Source organism: Peromyscus eremicus, chromosome 4 (genome assembly GCF_949786415.1).
Source record: "Peromyscus eremicus chromosome 4, PerEre_H2_v1, whole genome shotgun sequence".
Taxonomy (NCBI): domain Eukaryota; kingdom Metazoa; phylum Chordata; class Mammalia; order Rodentia; family Cricetidae; genus Peromyscus; species Peromyscus eremicus.
Window position 1 is genome coordinate 146,718,425 of NC_081419.1, and position 15,954 is coordinate 146,734,378.

General features: G+C 54.0%; 1 protein-coding gene across 1 annotated transcript in view; it reads right to left on the minus strand.

The window, feature by feature from the left end:
* Positions 1-8,089, minus strand: part of Bmp7 (bone morphogenetic protein 7) — a 75,448-nt gene extending 67,359 nt beyond the window's left edge. Inside the window, exon 1 of the mRNA XM_059261993.1 lies at positions 7,174-8,089. Coding sequence (XP_059117976.1) covers positions 7,174-7,588 — 415 coding nt within the window. The 5' untranslated portion in view covers positions 7,589-8,089. The remainder of the gene's footprint in view (positions 1-7,173) is intronic.
* Between the last annotated feature and the right edge of the window lie 7,865 nt (positions 8,090-15,954).

Below are 15,954 nucleotides of genomic sequence, written 5' to 3' on the forward strand. Positions count from 1 at the left end.
CTAAATCTCAGAAAAAAAGGGGGAAACTTAACTCGGGACATTTTCTTACATTTCAAATACAGTTTTTGTTTTTTGTTTTTTTCAAGACAGGCTTTCTCTGTGTAGCTTTTGAAGCCTATCCTGGAACTCACTCTGTAGACCAGACCGGCCTCAAACTCACAGAGATCCGCCTGCCTCTGCCTTCTGAGTGCTGGGATTAAAGGTGTGTGCCACTACCGCCCCGCTACATTTCAAATACTTGATCTTAGTATCTATGTACTTTTTTTTTGAAAGACATACTCTTGTGTAGCCCAGGCTGGCCTTGAATGTGCTCCATAGCCAAGGCTAGCCTTAGCATGCCAATCTCCTGCCCTCTACCTTCCAAGTGTTGGCATTACAACGCTTGATTTGCTGTGGTGCTGGGAATCATACCCAGGGCATTCTGTGTGTAGACAAGAGCTCTACCAATCAAGCTGCATTCCCAGCACCTCATCTCAGTATTTGTAGTTAACCACTTAGAAACTGAAATTTTGGCAGGAGAGATGACTCAGTGGTGAAGGATGCTTGGTGTTCAGTCATGAGGCTCAGAGCTGTGACTCCAGCATGCACATAGGGAGGCTCACAAACGCCAGTGACTCCACTCCAAGGGATCAGCCATCCTCCGCTGGCCTCAGTGGGCATCTGTGAGTACATGTGCATACATTCTCTCTCTCTCTCTCTCTCTCTCTCTCTCTCTCTCTCTCTCTCTCTCTCTCTCTCTCACACACACACACACACACACACACACACACACACAAACACACACACACACACACACACACACGATGGTAGGAAGAAAGAAAGAAAGAAAGAAAGAAAGAAAGAAAGAAAGAAAGAAAGAAAGAAAGAAAAAGGATCTTTAAAAAACCTGAAATGTAGAGGTGGGCAAGACGGCTGGACAGGTAAAGCCACTCGCTGCCGAGCCTGAAAACGTGACTTTGATCTCTAAAACCATTATGGTGGAAGGCGAGAACTGGCCTCCACAAGTTGTCTTCTAAGCTCCATGGGCCACACATGCACCTTCTGCCCAATAGATAAATGTAATAAGAAATTTTAACTAAAATTCAGACCAACATACCAAAATGAATACAGCTCTACCCAACCCAACAACAAGAAGTACGTTCATTCTACACCTACTGTTTCTGGGATGATGGGACTGGTGTTTTCTTGAGAATCTGTGGAGGAGACGATTGCTATCCAGCCTTTACAGCATGAGGGGACAGACTCAGGAACAGTTAAAGTAGCTCGTCCAAGGTCACACGGCTACTTATTCCACCAGGGTGGAAACAGACGCACGGGTTTAAGCCGTGTCTAAAGAGAATTACTGTGGATGTTCCTCAGGGCTCCCTTGCCAAGCCACACCCACCGCTGTCACCAAGAACTTCCGTTCCTCGGCAGGGAAGCCCCCAACCCCCCACCCCATAGATCATCCAGAATTAACTGCAAAGTGTCAGGAAACTTGGCCAGGCAGCCCTGAGCATGAGCGAGGGCTGGAAGCCTTCACTGGGAAGCCCTTTATAGAACGCCGGTTGGCAGCCCCGGCTCCTGCATGGGAACAAATTAACAATGGCATCCCAAACACAGGAAAGGAAGGAAATTGGAAACACAGTTTATGCTTGGCCGGCCCTTTGAAATACTGTACCATGCTACTGACATCAATTAATGAAAAGCAGGGCTGTGCTGAGAGGCTCCAGTTTGGAAATGCATTAACACACGTTAAACATGTTGGTACAGGAACCAGATTATAAGCACTCTGGTTCCCAAACAATAAAGCAGTTACCCAAACCCTGGTGCTCGCAGAGGCCTCATTAATTCGATCCACTCCTCGAGGATCAGCGGAGGCTTTGCGCCGCTCCCCGCGATGCCTTCCGACACAAATGTTGAAAGGACAGCCTGGCACATGCTACTCTGAGCTTCACAACGGGGCGTGTCGGGGCTCCGTGCACTCCTGACATCCCCCAAATTATAAACAGCCCATCCTGGAGCGGGGCAGTACCCAGCCTGTCCCGGCGTTCATCTGCACTGCCGTTACACTTGGGGGTCGAGCGATTTTTTTTCACCCGGGGGAGGTTAACCGTGAAATATCTGTTCCACATTAAGAAATACCAAGTCACATTTTTTGTCAAATAGTATTTGTCAAATGCCATTTGCTGCAAAACCTGGGGAATTCAATCCCAGCTGAGCACACAGCTAATACCAACTGGCTCACATAATAGCCTTAGTGGTACATGCAATGCAAGCCCTCCTGCCTCTATAAACAGTTGCAGGGACTAGGAGGGCGAGTTCTGGAATAAATAAAGCCTGTGCCCCGAGCTGCCCCAGCACAAAGAACCCCACATGCTGGCGGAGACCCCAAATGGTTTTGCAAGAATATTCTAGAGGGCGAATCGGTGAATCTCAGCTTTCTGAGTGCCTATACAAAAAGTGGGCTACTTTCTTGAAAGTCTAGGCTCACCAACACTACCTCTGACCACACACCTACTGTGTCCCAATATCGGGATCAAAGCCTTAGGCGTCACCGACGTCCCTCATCCCACTGACATCATCCCTCCCAACTCCACGTCGATCTGGGATCCATCAGGCTGAGGCCATTGGAGTGCGTGATGCTGAACGTGTTATCAGTTTCTATGTAAATATTGGTGTTTCCTCACCCTACGAAGGCAAGGGGAGGCAAAACAGCCTGGGCGCGTTTGATTTAAACTAATTAAAAGCAGAGGGCTGTGCAATTCAATATATTGATTTTACCAGTGGGACTTAAATCTTTTATAATAAGTGTACACAGCTGTGGCTCCCTCCCACCACCATGCTCTCCCGCTAATCCCGGAGTGCATTCCTTCTGACAATAGCAAGACAGATCCTATACATCCCTGCCTGTGCCCTGACCCCAGAGACACAGCAGAGCCGGAGCTGTGCAGCGGCCAGCCACATCCCCTGTGTGTCGATGGGCCTCAGCCTCGGCTGCTGGGTGGGAAGGGCTCTCCATTCCACAGCTACACGAAGGGGCAGGGCGGGAAGGGTGGAGGCGGCAGCCGGAGGACACTGTGAGGCTCGATGAGGGCCAAATATGACCTTAGCAAGCGGGGTGGGCAAGATATGAAAGCGATCGGGGCTATCAATCAATGTCCACGGGACTCTGCCTGGGATGAAATCATCACTTGTCTCCCAGTTCAGCAGGCATGTGACATGCGCTCACATCACAGGCATGCCAGCGGTCAGGGGATCGTCCACGCTCGGTGTTTATCTGGGCAAAGGCTCGGTGGCCGCCACCATCTTTGCTGAGGCTAAGGCCCCAACCAGGTCCTCTGGAGCTGGATCTCAGAGGCATTCTTTTCTCCACGCAGGGAAACAATCACCAGCTCTTCTAGGCACCACCTCCCACCTTCCACGGGAACCTCAGACCCAAATGTCAGCCCTGGGATAAACACCCAAGCCAGCCATCCGAGCTGCCATCCAGGGCCCAGCCTTTGCCTTGATTGCAGACGGGAAATACACAAAAGATCCAAAACAGTTCAAATCTGGGTCACATAATATCCTTGGGAAAAGGGGAGGGGGGAATCTTTGATTTATAGACCCAGGAAAATGAGGTTTAAAAGTGATTTTGAAAGGGTTACTGAAAACACAGCTGTTGGTGCACCCCTATGGTGAAGTTGGTCTGCAGAGAGAGGGAGGGAAGAGAGAGAGAGAGAGAGAGAGAGAGAGAGAGAGAGAGAGAGAGAGAGAGAGAAGAAGAAGAAAGATGAAGGAGGAAACCATGTGACATCTCTATTAACCTTCCTTTGCTAACCAGAAAGAGCTGGAATGTGAAGGAGCCCCTTCCAAATTCTAAGGCGGGCCAGCTTACAGCTGCAGGCGCCTGCAGCCATGCTCCTCGGAACACCTCCCCAAAGGACGTGTTTAAATTGTAACAGAACCTCTCCCTACTACTCCCCAGTGGTAGGGCCTGTTCCGAGGGGTAAAGGAGAGATCTTAACGCCAAACACTTGTCTACAGAAAGGACAGCCAGATGGGATAAAGTGAAAACCAACTGCTCGGTCTCCCTTCTGCTTCCCAGGCTGAGTTAACAAAAGCCACTTTCATGTGCTACAATAATGACAGGGTTCTAACGTCTCCTTTTTCTAACTTAGCTTCGAAGATTAAACAAATTTCATTCCTTCCTAACCTGGCCCAGAGATAAACAGGAGTCACATGCACCCTCTCCAAGCCGGGTGGCATTCTAGAAGATTCTGAAGACAGCCGCCGGGGTTTCCAAAGAAAGAATGGTTGGGGTTAATGGCTAGACTAAGTCTCTGCAGGATCAACTTTGCCTGGGGACTGTTTAAGAGAGTGTGGCCTGTTTTGAATTCCAAAATGAACTCTACCCAGAGGACTCGGGGGCTTGTTAATCCAAACCAGTTTACAGATCTTGCCATTGAACTTAGGGGCCAGAGCTGGGAAGATGGGTGTCCCAGGCAAGTAGCCGACTGGCTTTTCCAGGGGCTTTATGATGAAGGCTGGTCTGTGTCGTCTGGGAGGGTCAAGTCTTCACAGCAGCAGCACCGGGCTTTGTTGTGTATTTCCCTCCAGTGTAGATCCCACTCAGCCTGGCGAACTGCTCAGATTCCAGCGAGAATGACTTACAAGAATAAAAACCAGTTTGGCTGCAGACAGAAGGGTAAAGGATCTGCAAAAGCCTTCAGGATTGAGGCAGGGGTCCCCAAGCAGGCAGGCCTGGGGAGTGGTGGAGGTGTGCGGGGGCGGGAGGGGGCAGCTGGGGAAGCCAGTCTGCAGGAACACCAAGTGCAGCAACAGTGACAAGGGTCGGCTTGATGGAACCAGTGACATTTCCTCACTCGGGGAGTGAGAGGCTAAGAGTCAACTTGGCTTTCTAAAGCTTTGTCTATTTCTTATCCACGTGACTGGCAGTCCAACTAAGCTTTCTCAGCAAACTCAGTATCGGGACAAGTTTACAGTCGGAATATCACCCCTCTTCAACCCGACTGCTCCCGCAAGTCGCTCCCAGGGAAAGGTCACACCAGCAGAGGCAGGAGGTGCATGCCTGTGCTGTGGCCCAGCAGAGATTAAAGATGCATCTACAGCCAGCTCTCAGCAGCTGCAGTCTGGGACTTCCCCTAATAACCTATAGTTTAGGGACAGAAAGAGAAAGAAAACAAGATCCAGGTCCATGGGTTCTCTTAAAAGCCGCTCTGCTATCTAATTGGGAGTGATGGTCCAGAAAAACCAGGCCTGAGAAAGTCAGGATGGTCCGACAAAAGCCCAAGGCCAGCCCCACTGAGTAAGAGGCTCAGACAAGCCAGTCTTTGTCCTTTCAACATGAAAGAATGGACTGAAAGGTGTGTGTGTATGCAGCCGGAGGAAGCCACCCAGCTGTGGCCTCCCCAGCATGCCCCAGCTTGTACCCAAGGCCAGGGGGAGCGACCGCCCCCGCCAAGTTCCCAGCAGGGCCGGGGGAGCCGCCCTGGGAGCCACCTGGCCTTCTGGGATGCAGGAGGCCAGCTGGGGCCACACTGCCTGACCTGAAGAACAGAGAACTGCCACCAGTCAGGGATTATATATCGCTGCTTGATGAGCCCAGCAAGGCTCTGAATCATCAGTTAGGACCTTCCTGGAGATCACAGGGGGAGAGAACAGAAGCTTCGGAAAGCCCCTACCCTCGCCCCAAGGAAAGGACCCTATTAACCCTGGCTTTGAGATGGCTTCACACATCCGTGCTGACCGCATACTGCTAACATTTAGGCGTGTTCTATAGTTTTTAGTAATAAATCTACATTATTTTAAAAACTGACACAGTAAACACAGCCTCCATCTCCCAGCACCCTGCCCCCAGGAAAATCTCTCCCAGTTGTCGGGTCACAGGCTTTTTCCTACCTTCACATCTTGGAGACTGTTCCAAAGCAGGGCCTCTTCTTAACAAGTGTCTAAGGAGAATTTAAACTTGATTCATATCGTTTGGGCATCTCTATCACCCACCATGACCCTTGTTTCATTATTTGGTATTTCTGACCAATAACGGAGGCAGACAATGGCCTCCCGGGGACTCCAGGGCCTTTATCTGGAGCTGGAAGGATTAACGTGAGACCCCTTCGGCGCCCCAGGTGCCCAGCGGGGGAGGGGTGGCCTTCAAGCTGCATTATTTCCAAGTTGACACAGCGCCCATGGTGTGTTTGGTGTCTTGACTTGGGGCTTTCTCAGCCACTTCCACAAGCAGAATAAAAGCGGCTCAGGAAGCAGCATTATCAGGGTGTGTTATCACCAAAGCCAAATATTTGATGATCAACCACACATCGCACCGCCGGGGGTTAGTTTGAGCAAGTTAGACACATGTGAGCTTGTGAGCGCACAGATGCAGGGGGAGCTGTCCCGGACCAGCGCAACCCAGCCTCGCATCACTTGGTTGGCTGGGACTCCGGTAGGGAAGAGGGTTCCCTAGCCACTCGGTGGCGGCCTCTGTTCCGAGGTCCCCAGCTACCCAATCGCCAAACCCCGTGGTTTGCGCGCCACACGTGATAAACGCTGAAAATGGATTCTGCCCGCCCGGGACCTATCATTAAATATTTAAAATAGAAAGCTTGCAATGGCAACGTTCTTTCCCCGGCTCCAGCCGGGAGCCCAAAGGTAGGGGCCCGGCGGCTGGGAGAGGAGCCCCGAGGCGCTCCGGGTGCGCGCCGAGACAGGCGCACCGCAAGGAGACAGGTAGGGCTGGCCAGGGCGGGGAAGGGAAAGGGATGCTCGCGATGCCAGAGCCAGGCTGGACTCAGAGGAGCGAAGGAAGGGCAGGAAGGCAGCTCGACCTACAAGGGCCCTTTAAATCCAGGTAGCGCGGCGGGCCGCTGTAGCCGGTTCAGCTCACATGACCCAGCCGGGCTCTTTGAACTGAGCCGCGGCCCAGCCCGCACCTCCCGCCCCAACCCGCGGCGAAGCCGGCAAAGAGACTCAGGACCGATCCTTCCCTTCCGGTAGCCCCCACAAACCCGATGAGCCTGCAAGACCTACCGGGGGCGCACAGAGCTTAGGGTCCATTAAGACCCCAGTGCGAAAGTTTCTGGCGGCGCTGATGCTTTGCAAATGGAAAGGTGGACCCGCTGGCTGAAAGCAGCGACCCTCTCCCTGTCCCAAAGTGATCCCCGTCTGAGACATAACCCTCCCACCGCCACTCACCGAGGTTGACGAAGCTCATGACCATGTCGGCGTCGGTGAGAAAGTGGCTGTCCTGCAGGCTGGCTAAAGGGGGACCCTGGGTACTGAAGACGGCCTTGTAGGGGTAGGAGAAGCCCTGGCCGTCGGGCCCGCTCTCCTCCACCGCCATGGCGTTGTACAGGTCCAACATGAACATGGGCGCCGAGTTATGCTTTCCCTGGAGGTGCGGGCGCGGGCGATGGGGCAAGCCCAAGATGGACAGGATCTCCCTCTGCATCTCCCGCCGCTCCTGGCTGCGGAGGCGCCGGTGGATGAAGCTCGAGTGCACCTCGTTGTCCAGGCTGAAGTCGGCTAGGGCAGAGCGCAGCAAGAACAGAGGCGCCCAGAGAGCCACGAAGCTGTGTGGCGCCGTGGCGCGCAGCGAGCGCACGTGCATCTCGCCGGCTCTACGCGCGATCCGGGGCACCGGGGCCCGCGCCGCCCCAGGTGGCAGCAGAGGGGGCAGGGCAGCGGCCCACGACGCGAGATCACTTGCTGGAGACTAGTTTCGCCGCGGCCTTGCCACACATGGCCACTCCCCGGCCGGCTGTGCTCTGCCCGGGACGCCTCTGTCCTCTGCTCAGCCCTGGCGCGGGGCCCCTCGGCCCGCACTCGCCGGGACGCACCGCAGGGTTAGCACAGCAGCTCGGGAGAGCTATGGAAAGAGCGAGGAGGCGGGCCGGGATGGGAGGAGCAGCAGCCTTGCAGACCTTGGAGTCCGGAGAGTGAGTGCCGGGGAGGCAGCTGAGCGCCGGGCGAGCCCTCGTTCCCTTCTCTCGCTCGAGTAGCGCCCAGGCCTGCGGGCACCGGCTACAAACCCTCTTCCGACTTCCCGCTCCCAGAACAGGGGCCCCGGGTCGCTGCTCCAGCCCTGCGCGCCCCGGATCTCCCTCTAGCCGCTTCGGGAGCCCCAGAGTGGTGCGCGCTGGGGCCGGGTAGGAGGAGGAGGGGGAGGAGGAGCGGGAGGACCGACCTCCCCGCCCCTCCCGCTCCCGCGGCCTCCCACCTGCGCCCGGCCCCGCCCTCCCCAAGCTTGGCCCAATGGCTTCATTCATTCCACCCAGGGCGCTTTACAAATATTTACCGAGTGCCCACCATGTGTCCGGTACCTGGACCGACACCGCAGGGGTGCGGAGAGAGGAGTCCGAGGCGGCCCTGCCCTCTCGGAACTCGCACTTGGAGGTGGCCAAAGTGAGACCTGTGTCACCTTCGGGCTGTGGTGGGAAAGTACCGGGGAGGGAGCGCGGGAATCCGAGAAGGCTCCTCGGAGGTGGCCACCCCTGGACCTGGCTCGTCTCCAGTCCCTCCCGAATACTCCATTTGCTGCAGTCATGCAGACCCCCTCCGCACACCCGCTCGGCTGCCAGCTCTGCTACCCTGGCCATTCCTCCTCAGGGGACGTTCTCTCCCTGCCCCTCCCCCTCGGGTGCCACTTCCTCTGGGAAGGAGGGGCAGAGATAATGGGGAGATAAGGTTGTTTCCTCCTACGGACGTTACTTTTATTTTCTGCACTTCACTCCCCGAAACACACACACACACACACACACACACACACACACACACACACACACACAGAGTCTTGATTTACTCTGGGTCTTGCTCGCCCCCCCCCCCCAAATATAGCACCCTGAGAGTTCAGATTTGGCTTCTAGGCTTTTTTACCCTAGTATTTTGAACCCAGAACCAGGGGATCCCCTGATGTTGCAACTTTGTTGAGTGCATAAGTGAAATTTGGGACTAGAAAACGCTCTCACCCTTTCCTCCTGGGGTGGGGGTCCACCAGGGTCCACCCACCCCTTTTCCTGACACAAGTCTCTTAGTCCTTCACAGTCGGACACCTCCCAGCCCCAGGCAGGGCTGAGGACTAGGCAGCTGCTGGTCATTGTACCCAAGTTCATGGCCCAGGGGCTGTTCAGGAGACCTCCCAGCTGCATTTTCCTGTCCCCGAAGGACCAGCCACCCACTCCTCACACAAGGAAAGGCTCCAAACACTCTGCCTCTGGGCCTTTCAGTGGATTGCTGCTCTTTGTGACCTCAGTTTCCTTATCTAAAAAATGGGAGCAATGCAGCTTTCACCCAGAGTGGCAGTGGGTCTGTGGGATGGTAGGGCAGGCTTTCTTGCTCTCCTAAAGGCTGGCTTCCAGAGGACCCAGGGAGTCTGAGGTGAAGCGTGAGAGACAGAGTTTGGGGAAGGGCATTGGAAAGGGGCCCCTCTTGGAGTCCTAGGGTGAGAAGGGACAGCCTGGTGAGAAAGTCTCCTATAACAAGGAGCCTGCCCTTGGGGATTTTTGACAATATGGCTGCCTGAGGCCTGCAGGATTTAGACAACAAAAGAGGCCTGCAGGTCTTAAACCCCGGCAGTGGATGCCCCCAGTACCGAGTCCCTGGCCAGTACAGACCCCTGAGAGGCCCCTCCCTGGACCTGCTTCGCCTTGTGAACTGAGGCCATGCTGGCTGTGAGCTGTGAGCTGTGTCATGACCTCTGGTCACCATGTTACAGTTCTTGATAATGAATAAACAAAAGGGCCCTAATTTCACTTCAGCAAACCCTGTGGCCAGCCCGGATGCCACACATAGGGCCAGGCAGGAGGACCTAACAGTGAAGGAGCCAGCATGGTGCCCCGCCCCCCCCCACTACCACACACACACACACACACACACACACACACACACACCCGGGGACAAGCTGGTCCTCAGGCCCCTGGAAACAGCAGGGACCCTCAGTAAGGTCTGGGAACCAGAATGGAGCAGTCCCTTCCTTCTTCTGCCTGGGAAGCACCAAAGCCAGGTGAAGGAGGCCCCCAAGAAAATTGAGACAGAACATCTGGCTGGCCTTTGGGTGGAGGGGGACATCTGACTCATGAGCTGCAAGGGGGGTGACAGGAAAGCCACTGTCCATAGGACAGCACACAAGCAAGACCCCTCAAAGAGAGTGGGCCACCCAAGTAAGGTGAGAGATGGGACGGAGGGCTTCTGAAAGAGACACTTTCCTGGAAAAGACATCAAGAAGAGGAGCCCAGCCAGCGAGTGACTGAAGAGCAGAAGTGAGAACTAGGCTAGCCCCAGACCTTCCTGAGGCCTTAGCCAAAGCCCCACAGGAACTATGCTGATCCCAATGCCAGCTTCAGTGCAGGAAGTGGCTTCCTTCCCAGTCTAGAATGACGTCACGTTAAGGTGTACTGCTCAAGGAAGCCTCTTCGTTCAAACCCTGGGCTCAATCTGCAGGAGCTTCTGCCTAGCCAGCAAGGTGGGGTCATTGCAGAGGAGGATCAGGTCTGGCTGCGGCCAATTTGTATATGGAAAACACTCCTGTGAGGGGTTCCAATCGACTCCTCCACCAAAAAGGCCTAAAACGAAGGATTCTAGTGTCTCCTGCTGGTCTCTCCCTGAGGACCCCGCACACCCACACAAAGCGGATGTCTGCTCACCAAGTACCTGTTGGGTGGATGGATCAATCCAATGTAACCCAGAAGGCCAGTGTCTCAGGGGTAGACCATGAAAGGCTGCCCCTCACCCAGGTTCCCACCTCCCTGAGGCCACCTTTTCTCATTCCTCAATTCTGGAGATAAGATTCCCTCTGAACTCCAACCACCCCCCAGTCATCATTATCTCTGCTTCTTCTTCCTCCCAGAGGAGTCCCCAAGACCCCAAGACCTCAGCAGCCCCCAGCTCTTCCTGGATGATGGGGCGAACAAGCAGGCCAGAAGCATTCCTGGAGCACCCAGGCCATCTCAGGAAAGGCTTTTGGGATGCTTAGGGACAGCTTTGTGGGGAGGAAGTGACAGCCTGGGTCCAGTGACAGTGAAACTGGCCAGCTCCTGCCTTAGTTTCCCAGTCTATAAAATGGGGGGCTAAGAGCTTGTGACTCCCAAGGTTGCTTAAGGATTCACAAGTGCCCCACACGGAAAGGGATCTGTTGGCTGCCTGGAGTACAGAGGACATCCTTGGTAAATGTTAGCTGTCATCTGGTAAGACTGAAAACACCCCTGGAGGAAGCTTCCGGCAGTTAAAACGAACAGAACTTTCCATGGTGGTCTGCACAGAGGATCAAGACAGCCCTGAGCAGATAGCAATGGTGTGTGAGGAAAGGAGGCCCAGTCAATTTTAAGGCTCCCGAGTCCTGGTCCCCTGCCAGCTTCTCATTGTCCCCAGCCCCCACCCCAGGCCAGCCTGGGCCCAGGGACTTCCTGAGCAGGCAGGCCCTGACCCACACCAGCCCCACCCCCAACCCGGCAGGGCACCCAGCACAGGCTTCAGAGTGTAATGTGATCCCCCCCAGGCTGCTCCACACCTGGGCCACCTGGGCCTGGAATGGAGGGGTGTCTTGTCTGGAGGCTGCTCTCACCAGCTAGCCTCCCAGTGCTGGGCAAGGAGTTTTCATCCGGTGCACCATCAGTCACACCCTGCAGAGACCATGCTGATCCCCACAGCATATGTCTCCAAGGCTATAAAAAAGAAAAGAATTCTGCTGATGTATATACATTGCAGAGCAAGGTGGGACCTCATCTTCAACTGCAGAGTCTCATTCCATCTGCCTGGGGAGCGGGAGCTGAGCCAGCCTAGGGGTTCCCTGCAAAGCTTCGGGGTATTCCCCTGCTCCCACCCAATCTGGTCAAGGCCAAACAACCTAGATCCCAGACCCACCCTTCCTCCACCCCCACCACCCCCCCCCCTCTCTCTCTCACACACACACACACACACACACTCCAGTGTGCCTAGAGCACCGTCCCACAGGGGAACTTATTTCTGCACACCTGCCCTGCCTTTCTTCCCGGCAAACTCTCCTCTGCAGCAGCAACAACAGCAGCTGCTGCGCCCATGCCTCCTTCACGCTGCTCTTTGCAGACTTAAACAGGAACAGGAAACTCGACATCACCCATCAGCCCAGCTTGGCACTGCACCTAGTGGCCAAGAAACCCCAGTTCTGGGGACGATGAGGCAGGAGGTTTGCAAGATGGAGGCTAGGCTGGCCTACACAGAGCCTGTTGCCAGAAGGAAGGAAAGCGGGCTGGGAAACTGAGTCAGGAAAGTGCTTCCCCACAGGAGGATCCTTGCTACTCACTGCTGGGCCTGACAACCTAGCCCGTTTGTGAACTCCAGCTTCCCTTGGGAACCCTGACTCAGAAACAAAGTGGACAGCTCCTGAGGGACCTACCTGAGGTTGACCTTTGGCCTTTACACTCAAATGCAATGGCACACACACACACACACACAAACACACACACACACACACACACACACACACACACACACACACACACGGTGGGGGCGGGGGAGAAGAAGAAGAGGAGGAAGAGAGGAGAAAGAAAGAAGGAAAAAAGAAACAAAGAAAGGAGGAAAGAGAAAAAGGATGGAAGAGAGGAATGAAAAAAACTTCCATCGACCCACAAGTCATCAGGACCACAGTTCCAAAACAGACAGACCACACCACCACCATACACACAGGCTCTGTGATTTCTAGGATTTGGCAAGCAATGGGCCATCGGAATGTGGGGGTAGGGCAGGAGGGTACTTTGTTCCGACCATCATGGCTGTCCTTTCTTCCTCTGGAGAAAGACCAGTTTGGCAGTGGACATCAGCTGCCCTTGGTTCCACTTCAGAGGGAACCCTTTCCTCTCCTTTCAGAAGGTGACAGGGAGCCTCTGACCCACAGGACACATTTGCTCCAGGACTGGCACCTGCTAAGACAACGTTGCCTCACACTTCCACGTGATGCAACAAAGGCCGAGAGGCTGAGAAAGGTTGGCCCAAGGTCCAGCCAATCGGTAGTGGACCAGGATCCAGAGCCACACTGTGTGCAGGCCCAGGCACACTGCCACGATTAGAGATGTAGCTAGCTGTTCTTCCCTCTCGCTCCATCCACGAGCACTATTTCTGGCGTTGGGGTGCTGGGATCTGCTGGTGTACAGATTGAATGCCCATCTCACATGCAGCCTAGGAAGCAGCTGGACTCTGCCCCATGCCATTCCCAGGCTTGGCAGCTGCCACTGTCTGTGGACTCCCCACGGAGGACCAAACACTCTCCTAAGTGCCAACTCAGGTGGGAAGGCTGCAGACTGAAAATCGCATGCATGCCAGTCAGGACTGGAGTCCTTTCTAAATCAATGGCCCCTCTCTCCCAACCACCTGTACCATACTCACTGTTGCTGTCCTCAGTCTACACACCAGAAGAGCTCAGCTCAGCTGCTGGGAACCCGCCCAGGGCTGTCAATCAACCATAACTCTAATGCAGGCTGTCTAGTCCTTAAACATGGGACACCCTGGAGCAGGGACTTGCCTATGCATCTCCCAGCCCTGGTAGGAGCCTTGCCCATAGGAGGGCCCATCACTGCGGCATGACGCCCATAGCATCTTGGGGCCTGTCCTCTCTGCCCCCTTTAAAGCAGAAGCAATGTGTCCCAGTGCCACAGAAAGCACCAAGAAACCAGCATCAGCCCCACTCGGGCCCGGGGAATGCTTGCACCCTTGCTGGCTTCCATGAAGGAAGCTGTGAGCACAGGTACAAGGCCTTTATACAGTAATGAGGCGAGGAGCTGGGGACGTCAAAACTGTCCCAGAGCCAGGCGGTGGTGGCACACGCCTTTAATCCCAGCACTCGGGAGGCAGAAGCAGGCGGATCTCTGTGAGTTCAAGGCCAGCCTGGTCTATAGATCGAGATCCAGGACAGGCGCCAAAACTACACAGAGAAACCCTGTCTTGAAAAAACAAAAACAAAACAAACAAACAAAAACAAAAAACAAAAAACAACTGTCCCAGAACTTGACTCCCAAGTCACCAGACAGCTCTGATCTCTAAGGGAAACTGGTACCAAGTTTACATATGACAATTCTCATGTTTATTTGCTGACAAGCACATTGTTTTTAAATTGCTTTATTACATTTATTTATTTTACTCTCTCTCTATGCGCATGTGCGTGCATATGTGTGTGCACACGCACACACACGCGCACACACACATGCACCCACATGTGCCATGCGTGCATAAAGAGGTAGGAGGACACCTTGCAGTGGTCGGTCGATTCTCTTCTTCCACCACATTTGTTACAAGGCTCAAACTCGGGTCATCAGATTTGGCGGCAAGTGCCCTCACTCACTGAGCCCCCTCACCACTCTATGATTTGGATTCGAGTATTGGACTAAAAAAGATTCAGGGATCTGTTTCTGGGGGTCCAGCTTGCCCTGGTCTCGTAGAGGGGACTGTAGATTTGGGCCAGAACTTCCCAGGTTAAGCCGTTATATGCAGAGTGCTTCAGCAGCAGCAAAGGCCCTGGAAATCCGGGCTCCAGTGTCTCCCTCTTAGAGCAGGAGAGATGCTCTAATTCAGGCACCATTGCCAAGCTGCCGTTTGAAGCTGCGCTCAGGTGTGTAGTCATTATCTGACACAGGACCTTTTTGGGGGTATGGGTCAGTAGGTTAAAATTGCCTGCTGCACAAGCAAGAGAGGCATGGTTCGAATCCCAGCACCCACATAAAAACACTGTGGAGGAGCAGAGACCTGAGGATCGCTGGGGCTTGCTGGCTGCCAGCCCAGCTCCAGGTTCAGTGAGAGACCCTGCCTCAAGGATAGACGATGGAGAAAGATAGACCTAAGACATGCACACACACACACACACACACACACACACACACACACACACACACACACACGGAAACAGTGTGATCTTTTCTCACTCTGTGGTTTTTGTTATCCTCCCTAAAGCCTCCTTTAGCTACCTCAGTCCTGACTCATGGGAGAAAGCCAATATGGGGAGATTAGCGGTTCCGGGAGGGTCTTAAACGGGATGTAAAGCCTCCTAAGAACTAGATTAAGGGCGCAGCTCCCCATGTCGAAGCACTGGACTCCAACTCTAACCTACATGGAGTTGCTGGCTTCCCTGTCCCACAGATGAGGCAGAAAGGCACACGTGTGGTCATGAGCAGTGAGTCCAGCATTCCACCCCAGGGGTAACTGCTGCCGAAAATCCTGTTTCAGCTAGGCAGTCCCTATCGTGGAGCCAGTACACAGTGTAGATTCCACCGTGCCAATGATTCTAACCATTGCTTAGAACCGTCAGATTTGGCAGATTAAAATCAAGGCAGGCTTGGGGAGGTGGGGTTTTTCTCATTCACAGTTTCCACCACCCAAAAATATATAGCTCCTTGTCTATTGCTTTCTTCCCCCTGTTAAAATGTGGACCTGTAGGGTGGGGCTAAGAAGGTGGGGAAGCGGTTTACAGCACGTTCTGCTCTTGCAGAGGACTCAAGTTTGGTTCTGAGCACCCGTGTGGAGTGGAGTGGATCGGAACCATCATTAACTCCAGCCCCAGGAGCTCTGACTTCCTCTCCTGGCTGCCAAGGGGATTTAAAGTATTTTAAGATGTGGGCATTAGTTCTGTTCTGACCCACTCACATATCTGAGAACCAGAATGGTGTCTGAAATGCACCTGGTGCTCAGTGATGAATTGATTGATTGATTGATTGATTGATTGATTGATAAATGAGAAAGCTTTCAGAGAGAACTATGACATGGCTGGAATGGCACCTCACTCAGAATCTGCAGCCAACACTCAGTCACCTGCCAAGTGATGATAGACATACCTCTGGTCCCCTTCCTTCAGCAGGGCTCAGCTGACAAGTCCTTATAGGACTACCGGGTGAAGATTCTCGATGGAGCCCTCCCTCAGCAACAGTGGCTCCCTCCATTCTTCCTGCCCAGCTCATGTCCCACGGCTGTGCCCAGGGACACAGCCCTGGGCTGTCCTGACTGTGAGTGTAAGGCTGCTCA